Source organism: Enhydra lutris, unplaced genomic scaffold (assembly GCF_002288905.1).
Source record: "Enhydra lutris kenyoni isolate GAN:26980312 unplaced genomic scaffold, ASM228890v2 scaffoldscaffold17, whole genome shotgun sequence".
NCBI lineage: Eukaryota > Metazoa > Chordata > Mammalia > Carnivora > Mustelidae > Enhydra > Enhydra lutris.
Window position 1 is genome coordinate 7,203,580 of NW_019154101.1, and position 22,376 is coordinate 7,225,955.

The following is a 22,376-nucleotide window of genomic DNA, read 5'->3' on the forward strand; positions in this document are numbered from 1 at the left end:
CCATGATTAGAAGCTGGAGATGAGCTCTGTGGTCCCTTCCTTGTCAGATCAAGGAGAATGCCTGGAAGATGTTGCAAGATTGAACAAGGCAGGGCTCACAGAAAGAAAAGGCTGCCTGGCCTTCAGGGGGCTCACAGTCTGTCTGGAGAGGCACAAAGAGTGTCCACAGTATGGTAGCCTTAGGACACTACACAGGATAAGGTACCGTTGTAAGCAGCCATTGCATACAGTTATCTGCTCCAGCTCCTTGCAAGAGGACCCCCTTATGGCCCGATACCTGTGAGGCTAGTTGGGGAGCAGCTCTGAGAGATTCAGCATGGTTTGAGGCATGACCAGCATTACAGTTAGGACTGGAGCCTTGGGGAGACCAGACACACTGGGGGCCAGAGAAAGAGATGGGCACAGGCAATTGGGTCTTAATGCAGGCTGAGGCTTCTACCAGAGCCTAGAAATACAATTAATGCAGGGTAGCTGTGCCCTCGTTTTAGTTCTGTGGTGGTCACAGACAGGAAGAGGCTGTAGACTCCTCCTCTATTTTGTCCCCTCTGCCCTGGACAGCCTCCTGGTGCCCAATGACAGCTTGGGCTCCAGGACCCCTGCTTATTTTCCTCAGAGACTCCAGCTTTCCACCTCCTCCCCTTTGTTGTCACCCCCCTCCCTGGTCCTTCTTCCACAGAAAGACCAGGGCAGGGTGGTCTAGGATCATGAGTGGTCTTAAGCAGGCCAGAGTGTCTGCTCATTTTAGGGAGGTGAAACAATCTTGTTCCATGAAGAGGAGACTGAACATACCTAGGGGAAGCTAAGCTATAACCAACTGGGAACACCGGCTATGTGAGTTCAGAGCACACTGGGCACATACATTGGTTGGTGTGCCTTCCTTAGATATGCTAGTCCCTTACATGGTCTTGTTTGCTATTCTTTACGCCTAATCAAATTGAGTTCTTAAAAAATACCTGTCTTTCATTTGAGAGTTGTTTGATATTTTCTCTTATGGGGTAAAGGGGTTTTGGGAGGAAGACTGTAGAAGTAAAGTGCCATTCTCATCAGATCAACAATCCACACAAGTATCGTGGTCACTCTTAAACTTAAACAGAGCTGAGGTGGTGCTTGCTAGGTCTGTCCACTCTGAAGTTACTTTTTCCCTCTTTCCACGCCATTCTCTTTGGAAGAAGCCACCACAGACAGATCACACTTAAGGGGTGAGGGTTATGTATCCCCCCCTTGAGGGCAGAGGATCCATATAAATTATTTGGAGTTCTGTACAGATTTGTCTGTTCTCCCCTACTTACCTATAAATTTACTCCACCATTTACTTATATCAGCATGGAATCACGGATAGTTAATACATTACTGCTTTGTTTCTCAGTTTGTTCCAATATTGGATGTCTTTTCCCTCTTTACATTTTACACACACATTGTTAAAATGAAAGACTTTTTCATCTTTCACCCACTGGAGGATTCTTCCAACCAATGTTGATGGAACCCTTTTAGGGAATGAGAAGAATGAGAATTGAAGACATGGAGTTAGTGCTGAGCTCTCCTCCCTGCTTCTTGTGTCCAACGGACCCATCCTTCTTGCCTTCCCCTCTGATACTCCCTGCTCAGCACCTCTTCACCATCTTCACAGTGCCTGGAATTGAAACTCGCCCCCCATTCAAAAACCTCCCAGGGTGAAAACACATCACTGACCCACCATGCCTGGGAGTACAGACCCTGAGCTGCCCTGGGGACCAGAGGGACTCCACGGCCCCCCAACCACACACAGGTAGTGCCTGGAGAGAGAGAATAGAAGAATGGTGGGGTGTTTATGTGGCTCAGTCGGTTGAGCTTCCCACTCTTGATTTCTGTTCAGGTCATGATCTCAGGGTTGTAAGATAGAGTCCTGAGTCAGGCTCCCCACTAATTGTGGAGTTTGCTTAAGATTCTCTCCCTCCCTCTTCTCCTCCTCCCTGCCTTGCTTCACTTGTGTATGTGCTCTATCTCTATCTCTTAAAAAAAAAAAAAGAATAGAGGAATGGCCTCTTCATTTACCATAGATCTCTTCTTGGGCATTCTTAGAAGTTTCTGTAGCAATGGTGGAGGAGAGTGAAATGGGGAGAAGCTGGGCAAAAGTGAATGCCTGAGGCAGGACTGAGGTCTTCAGGCCCAGAAACAGACCCTGAAGGTGGTGGACCCCCACCTAGGCCTCGCTGCTCCTTCCCCCACACTGCCCACAGAGCCTATCTGTCAGGCTACTCACTTCCCCAACCAAGGTGTTGGCCTTTCTTAATCCTTCTAGTTTCGAAATGCTGGGAAGCTGCAGTAGAATCAGGCTCACCTTCTGCTTCCCTCTCCCCAGAGGTCTCCCCTTCTCACCTCCTCTGTCAGAAACAGGTTGGGAGTAACATCTTTGGGGAGCCCTATGCTTGATCCTGCCACCTGTCCTGCTGGTGCTCCCGGCCTCAGGTGAGATGGGGAGGGTGAAGTGGAAGGGTGGGGAAGGGAGGAGGGTGGTTCTGTGACCAGAAGGCTGGCTTTTGGGACTATGCTGTGGGTGTGTGCTTCCTTTCCTATTACTCCAGCCCTGGGAGAGGGGTAGCTGAAGACAGTTAGGGCCCTGACTTGAGGGCTTGTTATCCAGGTTCCTGGGGAAATAGAGTTGTGCTTGTGGAACTTTATGAGTTGGTAGGATAGGCACTCTCTGTGAAACGCCAGCACCCTCTCAAGGGAGAGCCATATGAGGAAAACCCAGGGTCAGCAGACATCTGTAAATGAGTATGCCAGGTTAGTCACAGCTCCAAGCCCCACATGGCAACTCAGAACTCTCAGCACACAATCTGGGGTGGGCTAGATGCTGGCTTTTTCATCACCATGATTTAGCTGAGGGAGGAGGACTCAGTGCCCCCTAATGGTGTGGAAGTTACAACTCTTGCAGCAACTTGGTCACTGTTCTCAGAATTATCAGCTTGGTGGTATCTCCAGGTGAGCTTCCTTCTTGAGGAAATGCTCCCCTCCCTCCCAGGTCTGGGAAGAACTGTCACTTTCCCCCTTCATGTGCTACAATCACCTCAGATCCCACCAGATCTTCTGCTCTGATCCAAGGGGATTGAGGGCCCTGTCTCCAGGGAAGAGCTCTTCCCTCATGCTAATAGTCCCAGCCCCAACTGCTGGAAAGATCTGTCCAAGGCTCACTAGACAAAAACCCAGAGTGTCTCTCTATGTTTCTTTTTTTCTTACACACATACAGCGATAGCAGTGGTGTGCAGATCTTAGGCAAAGATCACCCCTTTTCTAACAGACCCTGAGGTACTATCTCCAGATCCCCTACTTTCTCTCACAGCTTTGGGGCCAGACTCCATTCTGTCTTTGGGGCCTGTGGACAGTTGTGGTCTACTTTCTTTATGCTTTAGCCCCAACCACTTCTCCTGTGTGGACACCCACCTGGCCTCTACCAAGTACAGGTAGGTGTGGGGTCTCAGTGAGGTATTCGAAGAGTGACTGGGCAGCTTGGGTCACCTCAGATTTGGAGAAGGGAGCACCAAGGAGACCTTCTTATGTGGTTTGAGCTTCTGGGTTCTGGAGCCTGGGCTGGTGGGAAGCTACCTTCAAGGCTTGCTAGGCTTGAGACCCTGGGAGATAAACATGCAGAATCTGACCTGAACATGAAGATAGCCATGGGTGTGCTGGGTGCCCCAGGAGGCAAGCCTGTCCAGGAAGACCCTGCATCTGTGAGTCCCAGGTCTGCCCCTTGCTTCCCATTAGCTTAGGGTGAAACTCCTCCCCTTTGGGCCAAGTGCCAAACTAGACTTCAGCTGATTATAAAGATCCCAAGCATCAGTTACCCCTGGCCTGAGGGATCCTAAGGAGCTGGCTCTGTCCCCTTTCTACTTCCTTTCAAGGTTCTTAGAGGCAAATCTCATTCTCTATTCTAGTTCCCTAGGCAGTCACTGTCTTCTTTTTGTCCTCCTTACTTAGTTCTGATCACTTCTCTTGAGGGGACCTCTGGCTCTCCCTCTCTCAATGGCTCTGAGCTCAAGTAGGTCAGGTGGTCACCAGAAGGGAGAGTCCTAGGAAGGGACAGCCAGATAGCTCATGCGGCCTCCGAGTTAGGAAGAGGGGACTTAAGGATTATTTCCAAATGGTTGAAGTATAGGGTATTATAGAGGCATCTCCAAGGCTCAGATTCAAAACTGGGGAGAGAGGACTAAGGAGGAGGATAGAGGTCATTAACTCTAGAGGAACTATATAAAAGTCAGTTAGACATGGGATTTCTGGAATGAGACCAAATGGAACCAACATAATGTAGAAGCCAGAGGCTATATTGGTGTGAAAATGGTGGGTGTGAGATCACAAATGGGCAGGTGGTGGCTGGAGACATAACAAAAAACAGGTGAGAGGAAACTTTTGATTTCTGCTCTTGACTCTTGCAGTTGTGAGCTTTGAGACCATTATGACCTTCCCTTCATTGCAAAAATAGGCTGCATCAGCCTAGGTCACAGGTGCTCTAGTGGACCATGCAGCCCAGCAAAAACAATGGGTGACTGAAGAAGATAGGTGGCCAACTGCCTATGGGCATTTGCTCCCTAACCCTTTCCTTCTCCCAACTCCAAGGCAGGTGGGTTACAAACTGAAGAGGATCTCCCAAAGTGTTTAAAGGTGAAACCCTGGCCAGAGAATGAGAATGACAGCAATGTGGGCACACAAGGGGTACTCTTATGCTCTAAGTACCACTTTTAAAGTTCACTAGATAAAAGGATCTAGCCTTCCTTTCTTCCCTTATCACTAGACTGGGAATATGATTACCCTAGGGGTATCTGAATTCAGAAGCCAAAATAACTTGGTGCCTTAAGAGAACTACTACCTTAAAAGAGTAACAACATACCAAACAAAAGAAACCATCTGAAGAAGAACTATGGGGACTGAAAGCACAAATATTATAGGTAAATATTGCCAGTATGGCTAAGAGGTAAGGGTATATTCATAAACTAATGATTCAAAAGCAAGAACCATTAAAACTGTTAAATTAAAATAATACTTGTGAAAAATATTATGGTTGAAATAAAGACCACAATATATGTGATATATAAAGAATAGATATGGTAGGAGCATGAGCTAGAAGAAAAGCTCAGGAATTCTCCCTTTAGAAAGTTCCTGTAAAGCATAGGAGATTATAGAAGAAACATAGAAAAGTAGATGTACCAAGATAATGGTTACAAAAATCCCTGTGAAGGAGAAAAGATGGAAGGGAAGAAATATTTGAAGAAAAAATTAATATAAATCTCAGAATTATAGAAGAAGAAAAGATCTTGGATCATAAAGTTTCGTATATTGCCAAGAAGGGAAAACAGGAAACAAACACACATGCACACACATACAGCCCTAAACTCATCATATGAAGTGTAAGAATATTGAAGACAGAGAGTAAATTCTAAAGACTTTCAGATCACCTATAGAAGAACAAGAATTAGGTCTACACTAGAATTCTTTTTTTTTTTTAAAGATTTTATTTATTTATTTGACAGAGATTACAAGTAGGCAGAGAGGCAGACGGGGGGTAGGGGGAAGCAGGCTCCACACTGAGCTGAGAACCCGATGCGGGGCTCGATCCCAGGACCCTGGGATAATGATCTGAGCTGAAGGCAGAGGCTTAACCCTCTGAGCCACCCAGGTTCCCCAGGTCTACACTAGAATTCTTAAGAGGAGCACTGGATGCCAGAAGACAGTTGAGTAGTATTATTAAAGGATTGAAAAAAAGAACTTTGTACCTAGAATTTTATATCCAGCCAAACTGTCATTCAAATATGTGATCATAATACTTTGGGACTTTGAAAGCCTCAGAAAGTTTTCCACATGCAAAGATCCCCACTGAACATATACCTGGTGGAAATACTCAAAACAAATCCAGAAGATGCTGCAAGAGATGAGGAAATAGTGTGATCAAGCACCTTGGAGAGTATATATTTTTTCTTAAACAAACAAACAAAAAGCAACTAGAGCCAAAATGAAGAGAAAGAGAAAATATATCCATGACAACTGAAAAGTAATATTCCAGACAACATTAACACAGAGTGAGGAGAAGAGACCAGAAGACCATGAAAGGATGGCAAGTACTTGTCTCATGAGACAAAATATGTAGATACTGATAAGTTTAAAGGAGCAACAGGAGTAAATCAATATAAATATGGCTCTTCAGTTAAGTAAATAGAACGTATATTCTTTACAAAGACAATTATCATATGGTTTCACTCATATGTGGAACATAAATAGCACAGAGGATCATAGGGGAAGGGAGGAAAACTGAGTGGGAAAAAATCAGAGAGGGAGATGAACCATGACAGACACTTGACTCTGGGAAACAAACTGAAGGATGAGGAAGGGGAAGTGGGTAGGGGAAGGTGGGTGGGGGGAAGGGGGTTAGTGGTGAGGGAGGAAGAGGACAACTGTCTAGTCAGTCAGATCAGCCCAATCAATCCTGGTGATCAGCTGGGTGACAGATGTTGCAGCCAGATCACCCTCACATTCTAGTTAAATTTTTTAAAAACTTGATAAACTTACTATTCAGGCAAACAGTATTCACACTTGTTAGTAATCTAGGAAATGTCCATTAAAACAACCATGAAATGTCACTTTACATCTTTCAACCAGCGAAATGAAGACACAGTAAAGTGCTCGGTGGGAATAGGAACACTGTGAGAGAATATACAGGCATATTATTCCTCCTTCCCTGAGAAACCTTCTGGAATTCAGAGCCTAAAGCATCTCAGGGGCTATCCAAGATATCACAGTTGAGGAAATGAGGCTCAGAGATCCATGTGGTCCGCCAAAACCTGTCACCCAGCCCTTAGGAGCACAGACAGGGCAAAAACCCAGGATTTCTACTGATGGCTCCTGAGACCCCTCCCTGTGGCCCTCTGTGTGGCCCCCATACCTGGTCTGCCTAGCTCTGATTCTGGAGCCTTCTCTCTACCATTTCCCCCATGCTCCCATCACCTCAGCAAATCTGCTCTTCTTTTCTGGCCTCAGTAGCCTCCTGCTGATGGTTCAGCCTGATGTCCCTGTCCTTTCTGACCTGGTAGGATTGTTTCTACTCCCCTGGCTCTATCCCTCCCACCCCACTGAACTCTGATCCTTATCTCTATCCAGAGCCAAGTTTTTAGGGGAAAAGAAGGGGTGCCTGGAAGTAGGCAAAAGGAAGGGAGGGGGACAGAGGGGGAGATCAGTAACAGGGATAGGTAGGAAGAAGGGGTAGGGAAAGAAGGTGAGGAAAAGATTCACCTCAATTTAGAATTTCCTCCTCATCCTCCCTCCTCAGGGTGATAAGGATATTGTAGGGACAGCAGTGATGGAAGTTTCTGATTGTGTCAGACCAGCCTGGGCTCTGGGACACTTGGGTGCATCTTCTGCAGATCCAAGATGCCCTATCTTCTGCCCTTGCCCAGCTATTGGGAGATCCCCCCTAACTACTCATGCCACAGTCCTGTGAAGAAAGCCTTCTTGAGAAATCCTCCATCTCCCATTCATCTGATTGAGCCTTCATCCCAGTACTGAGCACTCTGAGACCCACCTCCCCAGCCCCTAACTCCTCCAGGCTGATCACCCGTGGAAGGTTTCTATGCATCTGATCAACAACTCAGCTTCCTGGACCAGCCCCTAGGTAACACCTTCCCTCACCTCAGCCTGCTTCTTCTTTCGCTGCACTCCTGCCCTCTCTCACCCCCCCTTCAGCTGGGCACCTACCTCACTTCCTCACCTGTTCTCTGTTCACCTCTGCACTACCTGAAAGTCCTCTGTATTTTTCCTTGGGCTCAAATGCAAGCCGTTGAACTGAAATGTGTAGGGGGAACTAAGCAAGATGGCACACGAATCTCACTAGCTTTCCTCTCCTCCTAGCTTGAATATGTTAAAAGCTAAATTACTCCAAAATAAATTGTTAAATTGCAAATCAGAAAAGTCATAATCAGCAGACCAGAAACTGAGGAATTCCTAGAAGTTAAAAAAAAAAAAATTAGATGCAATTAACATGGCAAAAGCAGATGCCTTGGAAGCCCAAAATGTGAGCAGAAGATAATTATTCAAAATGCTTTGTCTGCAAATAAGATGTGACAGCCAGGATCCATTATTCTGTTTGCTCTATACATGAGGAGATTCATAGCCTAAGAGAAAAATCACACTGAACAAACAGGATAATTGCCTGTGAGTGAAAGATAAATGTTTCAGGGAACAGAAGATATTACATCCATAAAACAAGAAAAGCCCAGAATCATATTCAGAACACTGACCATCTAGCAAGGCCAGGGCATTGAGCTCTCAGAATCTACGTCTACCATGAACTATCTTAAGGGAAATGCAGCCAACATACAACATATTTGCCATAAATACAATGCTAGAGATAGGTTTTTGGTAAATGTCCCTTATTAAAGCCAGGACATTCTCTTCTACAGCTTTTTTTTTTTTTTTTTGCTGAGAGTTTTTAATTATGAATTGGTCGTGGTGGTGGTGGGAGTAGTGCAAATTCTTTTTTCTGCATCTGTTTGAGATAATCCCATAATTGTCCTTTATTCTGGTGATGGGGTGAATTAGGTTGACTGATTTTCAAATGTTGAACATAGGTAGCATTCCTGAGATAAACTCTATTTGGTCATATTGTTTTATGTTATTATATACATTGACGGTTTTGATTTGCTTTTGGTTTGTTAGAAATGTTTCTATCTATGTGCATAAAGCATGCACATCTGTACTTTTCTTTTCCAGTAATGTCCTTGTCAGGTTTTAGTGTCAAGGATATTCTGACCTTACAAATCAAGTTGGGATATATCTCCTCTTCTATCTTCAATGGTTTCTGTAACATCGGTGTTATTTCATTTTATGTATTTGGTACAGCTCACTGAAGAAGTTGAAGAAAATTGAATCTGGAGTTTTCTTTGTGGAAAGGGGAATTTTACTCTATGTAAATTAGATCCTAGTTTTTGATGGGAAAATAAATGTAAAGAGAAATAATCTAGTGCTATGTTAAATCATCTTGTTCATAAAAGCCTGATGGATACACATTTTTAGAGATCTTGATAAATCCTTCCAAATTTCTCTCAAGAAACAATGAATCCAATTTATACTTCCTCTCTCAGTGGAATGAGAGTGCTGGGTTTTATCGTCACAGCTATCACTGCGATTCCAGGAAATAAGTTCCTACAAGAGGTAAGTGGAACCCCCCCCTCCCCACTCCCATTCTTGAAGCCACTTAGGGCTGGGATGGAAGAAAGGAAGGAAGACACCATGCATTGGGAGGGCAAAGAGCCTTTGAACGCAGTCATCTGAACACTGGGAAGACCTATTAAACAGGAAGGGTGAATGAAGAAAGTGAAACAGGTCTTCTGGGAGCTGAGAGGTCTGAAGTGACATTCCTCTACCCCATATGCTTGGCACCTCACGTGGTGCGTAAGACTGTAGAGACAAACGAATGCATGAATAGAATAAGTTAAGAGACTGAAAGTTTGGAATCAGCAGAGATCAAGCTTCCTTGGTTTGGTGTTTGCGAGTTCAAGCTCAGTTGAAGACTTTTTACTTGTGAGTCCTGTCTAAGGAAAAGTTCCTGTCTAAGGAAAAAAAGGCGCGTAGGGGGAAACACATAATCGTGTAGGCCCCCTCGCCCCCAGTGAGCAGATGACACAGCTCTTGGACGTCAGAATTCTATTTTTCTGATTCTTAGAGCTCGCGACTGAGTGAAGGGTGGGGTCTTGGGCCAAATGCTGGGTTATTTCGGCTGCAGCCGGGCGGCTGTCTGGGCGAGATAGGGTTGAGTGAGAGGAAGTTGAGTGGGCATGCGCCTGCGGCAGGGGGCCAGGCCGGGGGGCCTGGGGGTGGGGGGGCGCTGGGGGCGTGGCTTTTGGAGAAGCGGGGGAGGGGAGCCTGCAAGAGGGAGGCGGGGGAGGGGCGGAGCTGGTGGGTGATTAGACCGGTTGGTAGGAGAATGCGAGAGAGGGGTAAAGATAAGGAGACGAGTGAGTAGTCAAAAGGAAAGACAGCCTCTGTGTGTGTGTGTGTGTGTGTGTCCCACGTGTCACAGCGCGAGCTCAAACTATGCCCTGAGCCTTAACGATTTGCATCTTTTTTCCCGTCACTCTAACTGTAGCAGAAATAAGATCGCCTTTGAGCTAGGAAGGGGTTCTCTGCTAGTGTGAGCGAGGCGGACTGTTCTGACCAGCCCGGAACTTGGCAAAAGAGGGCACCAGAAGGAGCGCATCATTGAGGGCTGAGTGAAATGAATGAATGGAGTTGACAAGAAAACTTGCGAATGTGTGTTGCTGAAAACCTAGGATCCGAGGTGCCCTGCTCCAGCCCGAGCCCCTACCCCTGGGTCTCTGAGCCCAGGGAATCCCAGGGAGCCTGTAGTTGAGGGTCCAGAAAACTCACCCCAGTCCCCTACACCAATCCCCTGCTTCAAGCTAGGAGGCACACCCACCGGGCAGTTTCCAGGAAAGGATTGGAAGTCTTCAAACCCTCAGAGCCCTTCCTGCGTTGCAGGGGCCCCAGACTGGGTGGAGCAGCCACACCTGCCTGAAGCTTCGGGGAAGAGGGCGTGAACAACAGCCAGCGCCGCCCTCGGTATGCTCTGCGGGCCCTGCGGTCTGCCGATCTCTGTGGGTTCCACAACTTCCTCACTTCCCTAAATGGGCAACTGCACTTTGAGAAGGCCAGGTCCTTCCCTGGCAGACCTAAGTGGCACATCCTGCATTGGCCTGGGCCCTTAACCCTGGATTCGAGGTGTCCCGGCCCCCTGCTGGCCTGTGACTGTCCCCAACTGGATGGAGCCATGGCTCCCACCTTCCTGCTGTTACTGCTGGGGCTGCTGTGGTTCCAGCGCCCTGTCTCAGGTGAGAGGAGCTGGCATAGGAGGGAGGGAATGGCCTTTTTCTGGACTCTCCCTCCCTGCTTTTCCTTGTCCAATAATCTTGTTTGATGCTTTGTGGGGTTGGAGGAGAAGGGAGATGGGGCTGATCTAGTGGCTCCTAACCAGTAAGAAGGTCACATCCCACTATCTGGCCCCAGGCAAAGTTAACACAGGACTCACAAACTAAGATAAAGCTCTGGACCCTCACTGGTTGGGCCCCTTCATCTGCCAGGCTTGGTCAGGACCTCTGATCACGGACACACTGTTTCCTCACCCAAAAAGTCTCCTTCCCTTCTCTAGAAAGCCCTGTTTGGTTCTTACAAGAATCATTGCATCACATGTGTGTGTGTTTTAACTGGCTAAGTGCTTTGTGCCAATACGCTCTTCCTCATCCCCCTATCCTGAAGGGAAGCCCTCCTTGAAGGCCTCGCTCACCCCACAGCTACTAAATGCCCCTTGAGGGGGCCTTCTGCAGTCCTGCCTTTCTTATTGCCATGGTCACCAAGTTACCCTCTCCTGTTCAGTTCTGGCCACCACCTGTGAGAGGGGTGGAAGGTGGGCACCAATGAACACAGACCCTTTACAATAGAGTTCCCGACCCCGCACTTCTCCTAGAAAGCCCCCTCTCCTTGCCAGGGCAGAAGTGTGAAGTAATCCTGGGCTCCTCCAAACCGCCCACCTGCCAGTTAACTGACTTGGATCATTCTGTTGGTTTGTCCAGGACAAAGGAATGTCCAGACAGGGTGCTACCTTAGCACAAGTCTCAGCTGTAGTGCGGCTGAGGTGAAGGCAGGTAGACATCTCCTGTCATTTGTGGGGTCCTTAGCTGTCACAGCTCTGGGCTCCACTGGAGAAGTCTGAAGCAACCTGGATTTGAGAAAGGGAAGCACGTGGAGCACCACCTCCCTCCCAGGCACAGTCCTGGGGCCCAGTTCCCACAGTCAACCTGAGACAGATAAAGAAGCAGACTTTTGGGGTCTACTCACACAGTTAGTCAGTGGTGGAACCAGGGTTTAAACCCATATTTATTTAGACTCCAAAATGTGTGTTCTCCACTCTGTCCTGCTGGGGAGAAATGTGTGTATGTGTGTGTGTGTGCGTGTGTGCGTGTGTGTGTCGACAGCAGGCTCTGGGGGATGTGAGAGGGGTACATGCTGGGCGTATGGTGGGCAGTGGAGTGGAGGGAGACCGTCACAGCTTTGTCCGTCTCCCTGTCCCCTGATTCCCCACCTTCAGCCCTAGTTCTACTCTCTCCCTGCCAGCCGTGGATTGTGAAATGCACGGACCACATCTTATTTCTAGGCGGAGACTGTAACAGGCTATGGATGAACTGTGAATAATGGTATAGTTCTTTGGTTTGTACTCCATTGGGAATTTATTTGCATGTTTGAGCATTTTTAATCTCTGGGTTTTATGCAACTAGAATGTTTTAAAATGAAACTGCACCGAAAATGACCTACAGCACCTTGCTATTTAAAAGATAACTATGATGAAGTTATTTGTGAAATAAATAACTACTCTTAATTTTTTCAACTATTGGATTTTCTTTTTTATCTAAGCTGTTTGTGCTCTGGAATTTTGTAACTTTGTGACTTCTGTATATCTCTCACTGAGGACAAGACCTAGGTCTATTACCTTCCCATCGGGCTAGAAAATACCATGAAAAAAGGGGCTGTGTCAGTTGGAGCTCCCTGAGTGTAAGGGCTGAGTTTCCTCCATTAGCCTGGGGGTTCCCTGAAGGCTGTGCCTGTGTCTTGACCATCAGACTGGGAGTTCCCTGAGGGCTAGTCTTATATCTTCATCCTAGAACTCACCAAGGGCATGGACTATTGTCTTCCTCCTAGTTTGGGAACTTCCAGAAGGCAGGGCTACTGTCTACTCCAAAAGACTGGAAGCTCCTTGAGGGAGTGGCCTGTGTCTTCCCCATCAGACTGGGAGCTAGCTTGAAGCAGGGCCTGTGCATCTCCTCTCTCGGACGGGGGTGTTCTTTTGGAGCAGGGCTGTGTTTCTCCCTGGAACTCTGGTTCCATGACAGCAGGGCCGTATCCACCTCCTCTCCCCTCATCCCAACCTTTGAGATGCCTCCTTCCTCCTCTCTCTCCAGACCTTGCTCACCAGCAGTGTCTCCCCAGGTGTCCCTGCCGAGAACGTGTACACTAAAGTCCAGCACTTTGAAGGGGAGACTCTGTCTGTGCAGTGCTCCTACAAGAGCCGCAAAAACCACATGGAGGGTAAGGTATGGTGCAAAATCAGGAGGAAGCGGTGTGAGCCTGGATTCGCCCGGGGCTGGGTACAGGGGACGCGCTACCAGCTGCAGGACGATCCCAAGGCCAAGGTGGTCAAGATCACCATGGCGGCCCTCAGGCGCCAGGACTCCGGCAGGTACTGGTGCATGCGCAACAGCTCAGGAACCCTGTACCCCCTGACGGGTTTCCTGCTGGAAGTGTCTCCAGGTGAGCAGGCCTGCCAGGGCACTGGGAGGGTAGGGGTGTCCTCCCTGCCCCGTACTCCACTCACAGCAGATGTAGTGAGAAGAATAATCCATCAATGGGCGTGTTGTGCTACAGGGTTTTCACGGTTCCTTTACTGACATCTTCACGGGCATTGTTGTCCCCCACTTTACCAATGAAGAAAATGAGATCTAAAAAACCCTCTGTGGATCTGACCTTGTCCACAGTCACAGAGGTAGCAAGTGGCAGAGACAAGATTCACACTTAGGGCTCTCTGTGCTTTGTTTTTATTCCATCATCTGTTCAATATATATTCACCGAGTCCCGAATCTGTGCCAGAGACTAGACACAGACCTGCCCTATGAGAGATGACAGGCCACTGCTCATCATCAGAAGAATAATTATAGATAACAATAAATGTTTTTAAGAAAATCAAGCAGTGTGACAAACTGGGAAGTAACTCAGTGTTGGTGGGGGGGAGCTAGTGAAGCATGGGAGACTAGAGAGGACCTCCCTGAGCAGATGACATCAAGCAGAGTCCTGTGTGAGAAGAGCTTTCTAGCCCTGTTGAAATGTGGGTGCTTTGTATTCTAGGCAGGGAGTTCTGCATGTGCAAAGGCCCTGCGGTGAGAAAGAGCTGGGCTTGTATAAGGCAGGGCTGTGTTGCTGCCCCATATTGAGTGTGGGGCACAATGGCAGGAGATGAGGTTGGGAGAGTCAAACAGCAGCCTAAAGTCTATAATGCCACGTTTGGGTTTTATTCTAAGTACAATAGGAAGCTATTGGAGTGTTTACGGGAGTGTGTTGTGACTTGTCTTTAAGAGTATAATGGCTGAAAAGAGAAAAAAAGAGTATAATGGCTGCTGTGTGGAGGGTGGATTGTGGAAGGGTAGGAGATGAGCCGAGAGGCCACTGTGTGTATTGTGGCTGAGAATGAGTGTCTTAAAGTAGGACATGAGGTGGAGAGAAGTGGTTCAAATCTGTGATGTTCAGACTTCCTGCCCACTCCATAAACTTTGGAGGTAAGACAGGTGAATGAAAGGGAGGAATCAAGAGTGACTCTAAGGTTTTTTATTCCATCTGCAAGGTGCATGTCGGTACCATTTATTGGGTAGGGTGACTCTGGAGAGATGCTAGTTTGGAGGATAAAAATCAAGAGCTATCTTTTGTCATGTTAAGTTTAAGACACCTCCTAGAACCCCAGGTGGGCAAATGGAGCAGCAGTGAATCCTGGAGCTTAGCTGAGAGGTCAGAGCTGGGGATATACACAGGGGAAGTATCCCTGTGAAGATAGTTTATTTTTATTTGTTTTTTTTTTTTAAGATTTTTTTTTATCCATTTGTTTGAGAGATAGTGAGTATGAGTGGGGGAGGACAGAGGCAGAGGGAGAGGGAGAGGGAGAAGGAAACTCCCTGCTGAGCAGGGAGCCAGAGGGAAGAGGGGCTCTATCCTACGACCCTGAGATCAGGACCTGAGCCAAAGTCAGATGCTTAACTGACTGAGCCACCCACGAAGTCCTTTGTGAAGATGATTTAAAGTCTAGGGGATTTGAGAATTCTATACAGACAGAAAGAGGATTAGTTGTTGCTTAGGGCTGGGGGAAAGGAAGGAGAGGTAGAGGTTAATAGCTAAAGGGTGGGGATTTCTTTTGGAGATGGTGGGTATATTCCAAAATTGACTGTGGTGGTGGCTGTATGACTCTGTGAATAGACTAAAAGTCATTGAATTTGGTGCTACAAATGGGTGTGGTATGTGGAATGTGAATAATATTTCAAAAAAATCTGTTAAAAATTCAAGGGGATGGAGAAGTTCTCCCTTCAGTGTAAAAAAGAGAGAAGGGTCAAGCCCTGAGGTTCCCCCACATTTATAAGATAGGAAAGAGTGAGGAACCAGCAAGAGAACATGAAAAAAACCAGCCAATGGTGATGGCATGAGTTATTGACCCTTCCCCATCCCCTGGCCCACCTGCATCCCCCTCTTCTGTTGTGACTGAGCTAGGGCAACTGCTGTCTCTAAGATGTGAGGCCAAATCTCATTCCCCCTCTCCAGTTCTGCTTTAGACCCAAGGAATAGTTAAAATCAAGTGTATCAAAGTCTTAATATGCAGGGATACAAACATGAAATGGTTTTGTTTTTCTCTTTGCATATACCCCCCTCCCTTGTCAAATCCCATGGTCTACCATTTAAAAAGGCCATTTGGGGAGATTCCAACTTAGCAGACCCTTTCAATTATTAGGGAATAAAAAATCCTCAGCCCATTTAAAAACTCTAATCTTCTAGCAATATATGCTCTTCTACTCCTTGAAGACCAGAGGTTATGGCCCAAGCCTCCCAGAGTAGGAAGGAGGGTAGTAGCCTGCTGCCTAACTCCCTCTCCTTCATCCCAGCAGGTGGGGAAGGTGAGGTTCTTCTCAGTAACCTCGTCCTGCCTTCTCCTCTTTGTTGGGTGTTACTTTTTTCTACCCAGCCCTTTGTGATCCTCTGTAAGGTGGGTGTCTAAATGCTGGTTCTCCTAAGACATGCACACGTGAGTTCTCTGAGGGGTCTTTGAGGTCTCTCCACTGCTGAGTAGGATGATGTGGGAGGTCTGGCTCCAGGTCACCCTCTTCCCCCATCCCCACTCTCACCAGTGCTGCTTGTTCTGGTTCCCTTGCCCAGAAAGATGGGTACCTTCCATGGTGGCCATTTAGCCCTCAGGAGTGTGTCCTTGCCATGCACAGTCATGGGATGTGGCAGCCTGTGCCAGCCCTCTCTCTCCCCCACCATCTCTCTCCAATTCTCTTGCTCTCTGCAGAGATAGACTCCACCACATCGCCACAGATGGGACCTCATGCTTCCTACAACCCTTCTTCTTCCACCACCCAAATGCCAGCCTTCTAGAAAATGTGAGGTAAAAGGCTGAGTGGATGGATGATGGGAGCAGATGTCTCTTCTTAAGCTCCTAAGGTGGGCATCTGCTGCTGGAGGCAGTCTTTGGAATGTGGGCCTTCAGTGCTTCCTTGTCCTCATTTCTGGACCCTGGTCACCAATTATGGAACACCTGGAAGGTCCCTGTTCAACGTGCTAGTGAAGAAATCTCTTTGGCGTGCAGGAATAAGGAAGGTCTGGAGGTGACTAAAGAGGTGGAGACAGGGAGGAGAGTTGGCCTGATAGGGAAAGCTAAAGAAACTGGGAGAGCCTCTTCCTTCTTTACTGTGCCTACTTCTTCTCCCTGACAAGCCCACATTTGGTCACACAACAGAGCAGAATTCTTGGTCCAGGGTCAAGGAGGGGAGACAAGGACCTGTTCCCATCAGCGAGGCCCCTGACTCAGTCTAACATTCTTCCCTCTCTTGCCCCTTAGCCTCCACAACCAGGAGAAGCACTCCTCTTAGACAGCTGGCCAATATCCTCAAGAGCAGAATTGTTGTCACATCGGGCCCAGCCCCCACCTCAGGCTCTGATGCCCCTTTCACCACCAGCATGACAGTTTTCACACCTGGCCTCCTCACCTTGACCAGTCTCGTGCCCCCGACTGCCTCAGAGTCCATCAGACTGACCTCCATGACAGGCTTCAGCTTCACCAGCCCTGGCCCTTCTACCATGGGGCCCAGGAGGACCGTGGAATCCCAGACAGTGACTGTGTCTCCAAGTGATGCCAGAGCCTCCTCTGCTGCCCCAGCATCCATCTCCACCAGGGCTGGGCATCTGCACACCAGATCACCCACCACAGGAATGTGCCAGACCGGCGGGTCTCTCCTCAACAAATTATCCCCTGTCAGGTACCTGTGGGTCCTGGGCTTGGGTGGCTTTTGACCAGATCCAGCAACAGTAATTGGTGCCTGAATAGACCTCAAGGTGCAGATGTGATAGCAGAGCTTTCCTTCTCAGGAGAGGTCAGTCTGGCCTGCTGCTGAATGGGAGGTCGTGGGAGGCCAGATGCCAGGCTGGAGAGGGGACATAAAGGATGGCAGTGAGAAGTGAGGGTTGGAGATGGATCAGCATGAGTCTGTGGATGGAGAGGAGAAGGCTGGGGCAGGACAAGGATGTGACTTGGGATTAGAAAGTGGGAAATGGTGGATGCTTTAATTTGGGCTCCCCCAGAAGCAGCCTCTGGGACCTGGAGTACTGGAAAGAGCAGGGGGAAGGGAGACAGAGAAGCAGTTGGTAGAGAACCTAATCAAGCTGTCCACCACTGTGGGCAGCAGAGCACAAGCCTAGAGGAAGCTCTAGGGCCCAGGATCAGACTCCCAGCTGAAGGGCGAGGGAGCTGGGGTATTAATACACCAACTCCTACACCAACACTGCTCATATTGGTCATCAGTGAGGGGCTGCCTGCCATGGGTGGCAAAAAGGACTGTACTGACAGGAGAAGGTCCAAGGGCTGAAAAAAATTTAGATGGAGGTGCTGAGGGCTGGTGCAAGGGGATACAGGTTGTGTACCTACCATATCTGCTTCAGAGGACAAAGGAGGGAAGGGCCATGAGGAGAGGCTCTCACTATGAGGAGAGCAAGACTCTCAGTTTCTTCTGTTACAAATGGGGGTCTCTTAGAGTTCTCATCCTCAGTGATGAGCAGGTTTGGGGGAACAATGGAGGGAAGGTGCTAAAGTGGAGAGATGCCCTTCTCTACCTGACCTTCTTCCCCTGACCTCTGAGCTCCTCACTTCCTTCTGCCATGGCTGGATCCCCAAGGAAGGGAGGCAATCACTCCTACCAGGGCTGTGAGGATTTCTCCTGGTCCCGGCTCTTCTTACGTGGCATCGAGAAAGACATGGGTCAGGGTGGGGGCACCTGGATGCTCACCACCTCCCCGCTCTGTCCTGTCCCCTCAGGCACCAGGATTCGTATTCCATTGTGCTCCCAGGGTTGCTGATCTTCCTCCCAGTGTCTCTGATGTTGATTGCGGTCTATGGGCTCTGGAAGAAGAGACACAGGGGAAGTGAGTACAACCCACTCTCCCGTCCTCCGGGGGGGGGCAGAGCACGGGGGCTTGACACACTTGCCAAAGCGCCTGACTGCACTCTGTCCCCAAGTGGTATGTCATCACCTGCATCCAGCCACAAGGACTGCTCAGCACCCAGGCGAGGGAGGAGGTTGGGAGGAGGGCAGGCAGGCAGGAACAGCATGGCATGACCCTCCGGGGCTGACCTGGCAGGAAGCAGAGGGCAGAGCCAGAAGAGGGGATGGACTGGCCCAGGCAGGAGCCCTGCCCCTCTGCATCTCTCTCCTTGTCTTCACAGGCTACAGGGTGTGCAACAATCCTGCTAGACCCTGGAGGGACCCACTTGGAAGACTGGAGCCTCCATGGAAGCCTGCTTGGTCTGAGGCAACTTAACTATGGATTGCGTGAGCTCCTCCTGGAGGGGCCTTTGGAGGCCAGAGGAGGATGAAGACGGGGGCCTTTTTGAACTGGAACCCAGCTGAGGGCTGAGGACTTGCTCAAGGCTGGACTCAGGCCTCTCTAGAACCAGAGGCTGCTCTTGGCCCACTCAGTCCTCTTGGGCTGCCGGGGGTCTGGAACAGCCCCCAGATTGGGGGTACCAGGCAGAAAACCCCAGGGGAAGCCACCGAGGGGAATCAGCTCAGAGCCGCAGAGCCCTGGGTCCCCTCTGGGTGGTGGGGAAGACTTGACGGTGCTGTACACAGAGAGTTCTGGTCCTGTGGGCCTCAGAACCCCTTGCTATGGAGCAGAGGGGAGCGGACAGGTGAACAGCTGCCCTCTCCCCATCTGGAACCCTGTGTCCTCAGCTTTCCTCTGCTCCCCTCAAGCTTCCCCATGTGCTTGGGGAAGAAAGAGTCCCAGAGGCAATCAGTGTCCCAAGGGTCCTACCATGGAGGGGAAGGAACAGCGACCAAGAGCTGGAGGTCCACAGGGGTGTTGGCAGTAGGGGACCCCAGCGCAGTCCCCCCATCCCCAGAGTCCTGTGACCTCTGATGGGCCTCTGGATGTGTCCTGCCCTGACTGCAGCTGCTTGTCACTCAAGTCCTGGGAACCAGCAGAGCCCACCCTCCCACTGGTGCTACCCATTGGCCAGCTCTCCAGGGAAAGCTGTGACCAGGCTTCCCAGAGCTGCGTGGTGTTAGGACCAGCCTGTCCCCAGACTGGTGTGTAGAGGCTGCACTCAGGGCCCTCTCCCCCAGTTCCCAGCTCCAGGTCTGAGCTCCCATAGGAGACTGAGAGCCCTCCAGAGTCCACTGCAGGGGAGGCCACGGTTCAGAGAAGTAGTAGATCATCTGCCTTCCCCTGGGACTCATCATCCCCTGGGAAGAGAGGAGCTGCTTGTGATCCAGCAAGGACAGCTTGGAGCAGAGCACAGCCTGGAGGAACACCTGGGTGGGGTAGGGGTAGGGAGGATGGTGCTGAGGAGCCTCGATGGGGGCCCAATGGCCCTAGGAGTCTGGCCTCAGCTTCACTGGCTCCTGGCTCAGACTTGGCCTCTTCCACAGTGAGGGCTGGAGAATATGGGCTGGCTTTGTCCCGTGGAACAGGGGCTCCACCAGCCTGAGCACCTGGAATAAGCCCCCAGGGATTGATGTGACATCTTCACTCCCCACCCTGGGACAGGGACCTCCCAGGTGGGGGAGCAAATGTCATAGTCAGGAGAGTGACACAGCTCAGGCCTTGATGGGTAGCTGGGGGACCACTCCAGAATGGATGTGGGGAGAGAGGAAGGGGCCGGAGATAATCCCGGGGGACAGCACGGAGGAGGCACCTCTTTCCTATGTCCAGGAGAGGGCACTAGAGGAGAGACTCAGATTGAGGAACTAACAAACCTGGTGCCAGGACACAGACACACACACACACACACACCCAACCCAACCCCACCCCACCCCCATCCTCCCTACCAGGAGAGGGTGGCCATGACCTTGGTGTCTAAGAGGGGGCTTAATTTCCCTGCGGGAAAATAGCTCTCTAAAAGCCCCCCTCCATTCGCGATCCTACAACAGCACACTGACCGCCCTGCCTCATCTGAGAACAGGATGTCCTGTGGGAGAGCAGCAGAGGGCTTAGGACTGCGGCCTAGTGAGGCCACCTGTCTGTGTAACCCTGTGTGAGTCACTAACCCTGCTGGCTCTCATTTTCCTCTCTTGTGAAAGGGGACACTAATGCCTACCTCTCAAGACTGCCTTTGGGATAAAAAGGAGTCACCTGAACCTCACGCACCTGAGTAAATGTCTCGTGATTGCTGGCCTGCAAGCTCTCCTCCAGCTCCAGCGGTCTTTGTCTGCACTGAAGACCTTTGGACCCTATTTCTCTGTTTTGTGCTCAACTGGAAGGGGCAAGGGAGGGCAGAGGGGCACATGGTCAGGCCTCACATTGTGGGTGCTGGACCCAGGCAGAGGCATTTGGCTGTGCCCTGATGCTAGGCAGGGAAGCTGTGAGGAGACCTGCCATCCCTCTTTGCCCAGGATGAGAGGCTCCTGGAACGGGGGTAGCCTGCGCGACGTGCCCGCCCACAGATCCTGCTCCCACATGAACCCCACAGTAAGAACACAGGGCACTTAGAAATGGCTCTAGATTCCCTGCCCCTGCTCTCCACCTCCGGTGGGCCCTGGGGGGCTTCTTTGGACCTCCAGTGCTCTGGGACATTGTCCTCAAAGCCCCAGCGCTTCATTTTCTCCTTCCTGCTCCTCCTCCTCCTCGCCCTGGAGCTGCAGGAGGACCCAGAGCCCGGGCAGACAGAGGGCAGGGAAGGGCGGGACACCTGCAAGTATTGAACGGGCCAGGGCTGCCGCGGCCTTTAGTGGGTAAGGCAATGAAGCTTCCTGAGCAGTGGGCTGTGATGATGGGACACACCTGTGAAGGGCTTCCTGTCATGACCAAGGGCAAGGACACATTAAAAAAAAAAAACCAAACAGCACTGAGGGGGGTTTCCTCTGCAGAGCATGGCAGGTGGGTCCGTCACCGTGGGGTACACATACCCCTACAGGGAGGCCAGCAAGCAAGCCTCAGGGTCACAGTTCTCCCACATGGCTGCATGGTACTGGGTCGGGGATGCTTCTCCTTCAGGCTGATGTACTTCTTACCCCACTGCTGGGAGTAGTGAGAGCCCCTCTGGGGGCTGCTGCAGCTGCACAGAGCCAGGCCCTTCCTGGAGAGGCCTGCCACCTGCCACTGCCCACTCCCGAAGGGCTGCTGCAGGGCCTGAAGCCCCATCATTCCCTTGCCGTCCTGGAGAGCCTCCTGTCCTCGGAAGTCCTCACATCCTGAGCTTCCTGTTGTCCTTGTCCTGCTTCCTGTCCTCCTAGTCCCGGCTTGTTCCCCAGGCCTTTAGGCCTGCTGTGCTCATCTCCACCTCAGAGTCTGCACACCACATGCCTGACCTGCCACATTGCATTGTTCACGGGGTTTTCTTCTTTCTGGGTTGTAAAGAGCCTGTGATTATAGTAGCTCTTCTAATGACAATTATTCCTTAAGATGTGCTTGATTACTGTGGTCCTTTGACAAATGCTTATGGAGTGATTATGGCAGGCTGGGAGCTGGGGAACTGGGGTGACCTGGAGGAGGAACCCCCCAGGTCCCATCCTTCTGCATCTATCTCCCCCCACCGACTCCCCTCCCCACCGATTATGTCCAAAGCTTCACTCTCTCCCACCCTTACAGGGGCATTCCCCGTACCTCCATTTCTGGAAATGACTCTCCCTCTCCTTTCTCCTCGGTCCCTCCAATCCCCACAGAGCTCCCCAGCTCCCGGACAGGCCTGGGCAGGAAGTCTCGGACCACTGGGCACCTCCAAAGGGTCCCCTAACTCTGTCACTCACCTTCAGCTGGACCTTTCTACTTGCGGGGAGGACATATTTGGGAACGGGAGGAAGTGGTAGATTAGAGGGGAAAGCAGAAAGGAGAAATAGGTTCTGGTTTCAACAGAGTTTCTTCCTGGACTTTCACAGCTTTCTACACCCTAATCCCAATGCAACAAGGAGGAAGAGGCTGGGCAAGAGTCAGCGGACAGAAGCTTCAGAATCCTCTGGAGCCTCAGCTCTGAGACTGGACCCGGCCCACATGTAGCACCTGCAGCACAAGGCTCCTGCTTACAGGCCAAGACCTCCCCTCCTCCCAGGCCTCCCGCTGCCCCCTGG

The 22,376-nt window shown here is 50.1% G+C and overlaps 1 protein-coding gene across 2 annotated transcripts; it reads left to right on the top strand.

The window, feature by feature from the left end:
* Window positions 1-10,656: 10,656 nt before the first annotated feature.
* LOC111147641 (triggering receptor expressed on myeloid cells like 2) lies at window positions 10,657-22,233 on the top strand. Of its 2 annotated transcripts, XR_002640646.1 has the most exons (6): window positions 10,745-10,847; window positions 12,997-13,317; window positions 16,658-17,075; window positions 18,128-18,234; window positions 18,536-19,000; window positions 22,188-22,233. XR_002640646.1 is itself a non-coding variant. In XM_022503832.1 (5 exons), the coding sequence occupies exons 1-5, from the start codon at window positions 10,787-10,789 to the stop codon at window positions 18,628-18,630; spliced, it is 1,002 nt and encodes a 333-aa protein (XP_022359540.1). In that variant the 5' UTR covers window positions 10,657-10,786; the 3' UTR covers window positions 18,631-20,117. The 2 variants fall into 2 exon arrangements, 1 of the variants encoding a protein (XP_022359540.1); XM_022503832.1 differs by lacking the exon at window positions 22,188-22,233 and having other exon boundaries at window positions 10,657-10,847; window positions 18,536-20,117.
* Window positions 22,234-22,376: the final 143 nt, after the last annotated feature.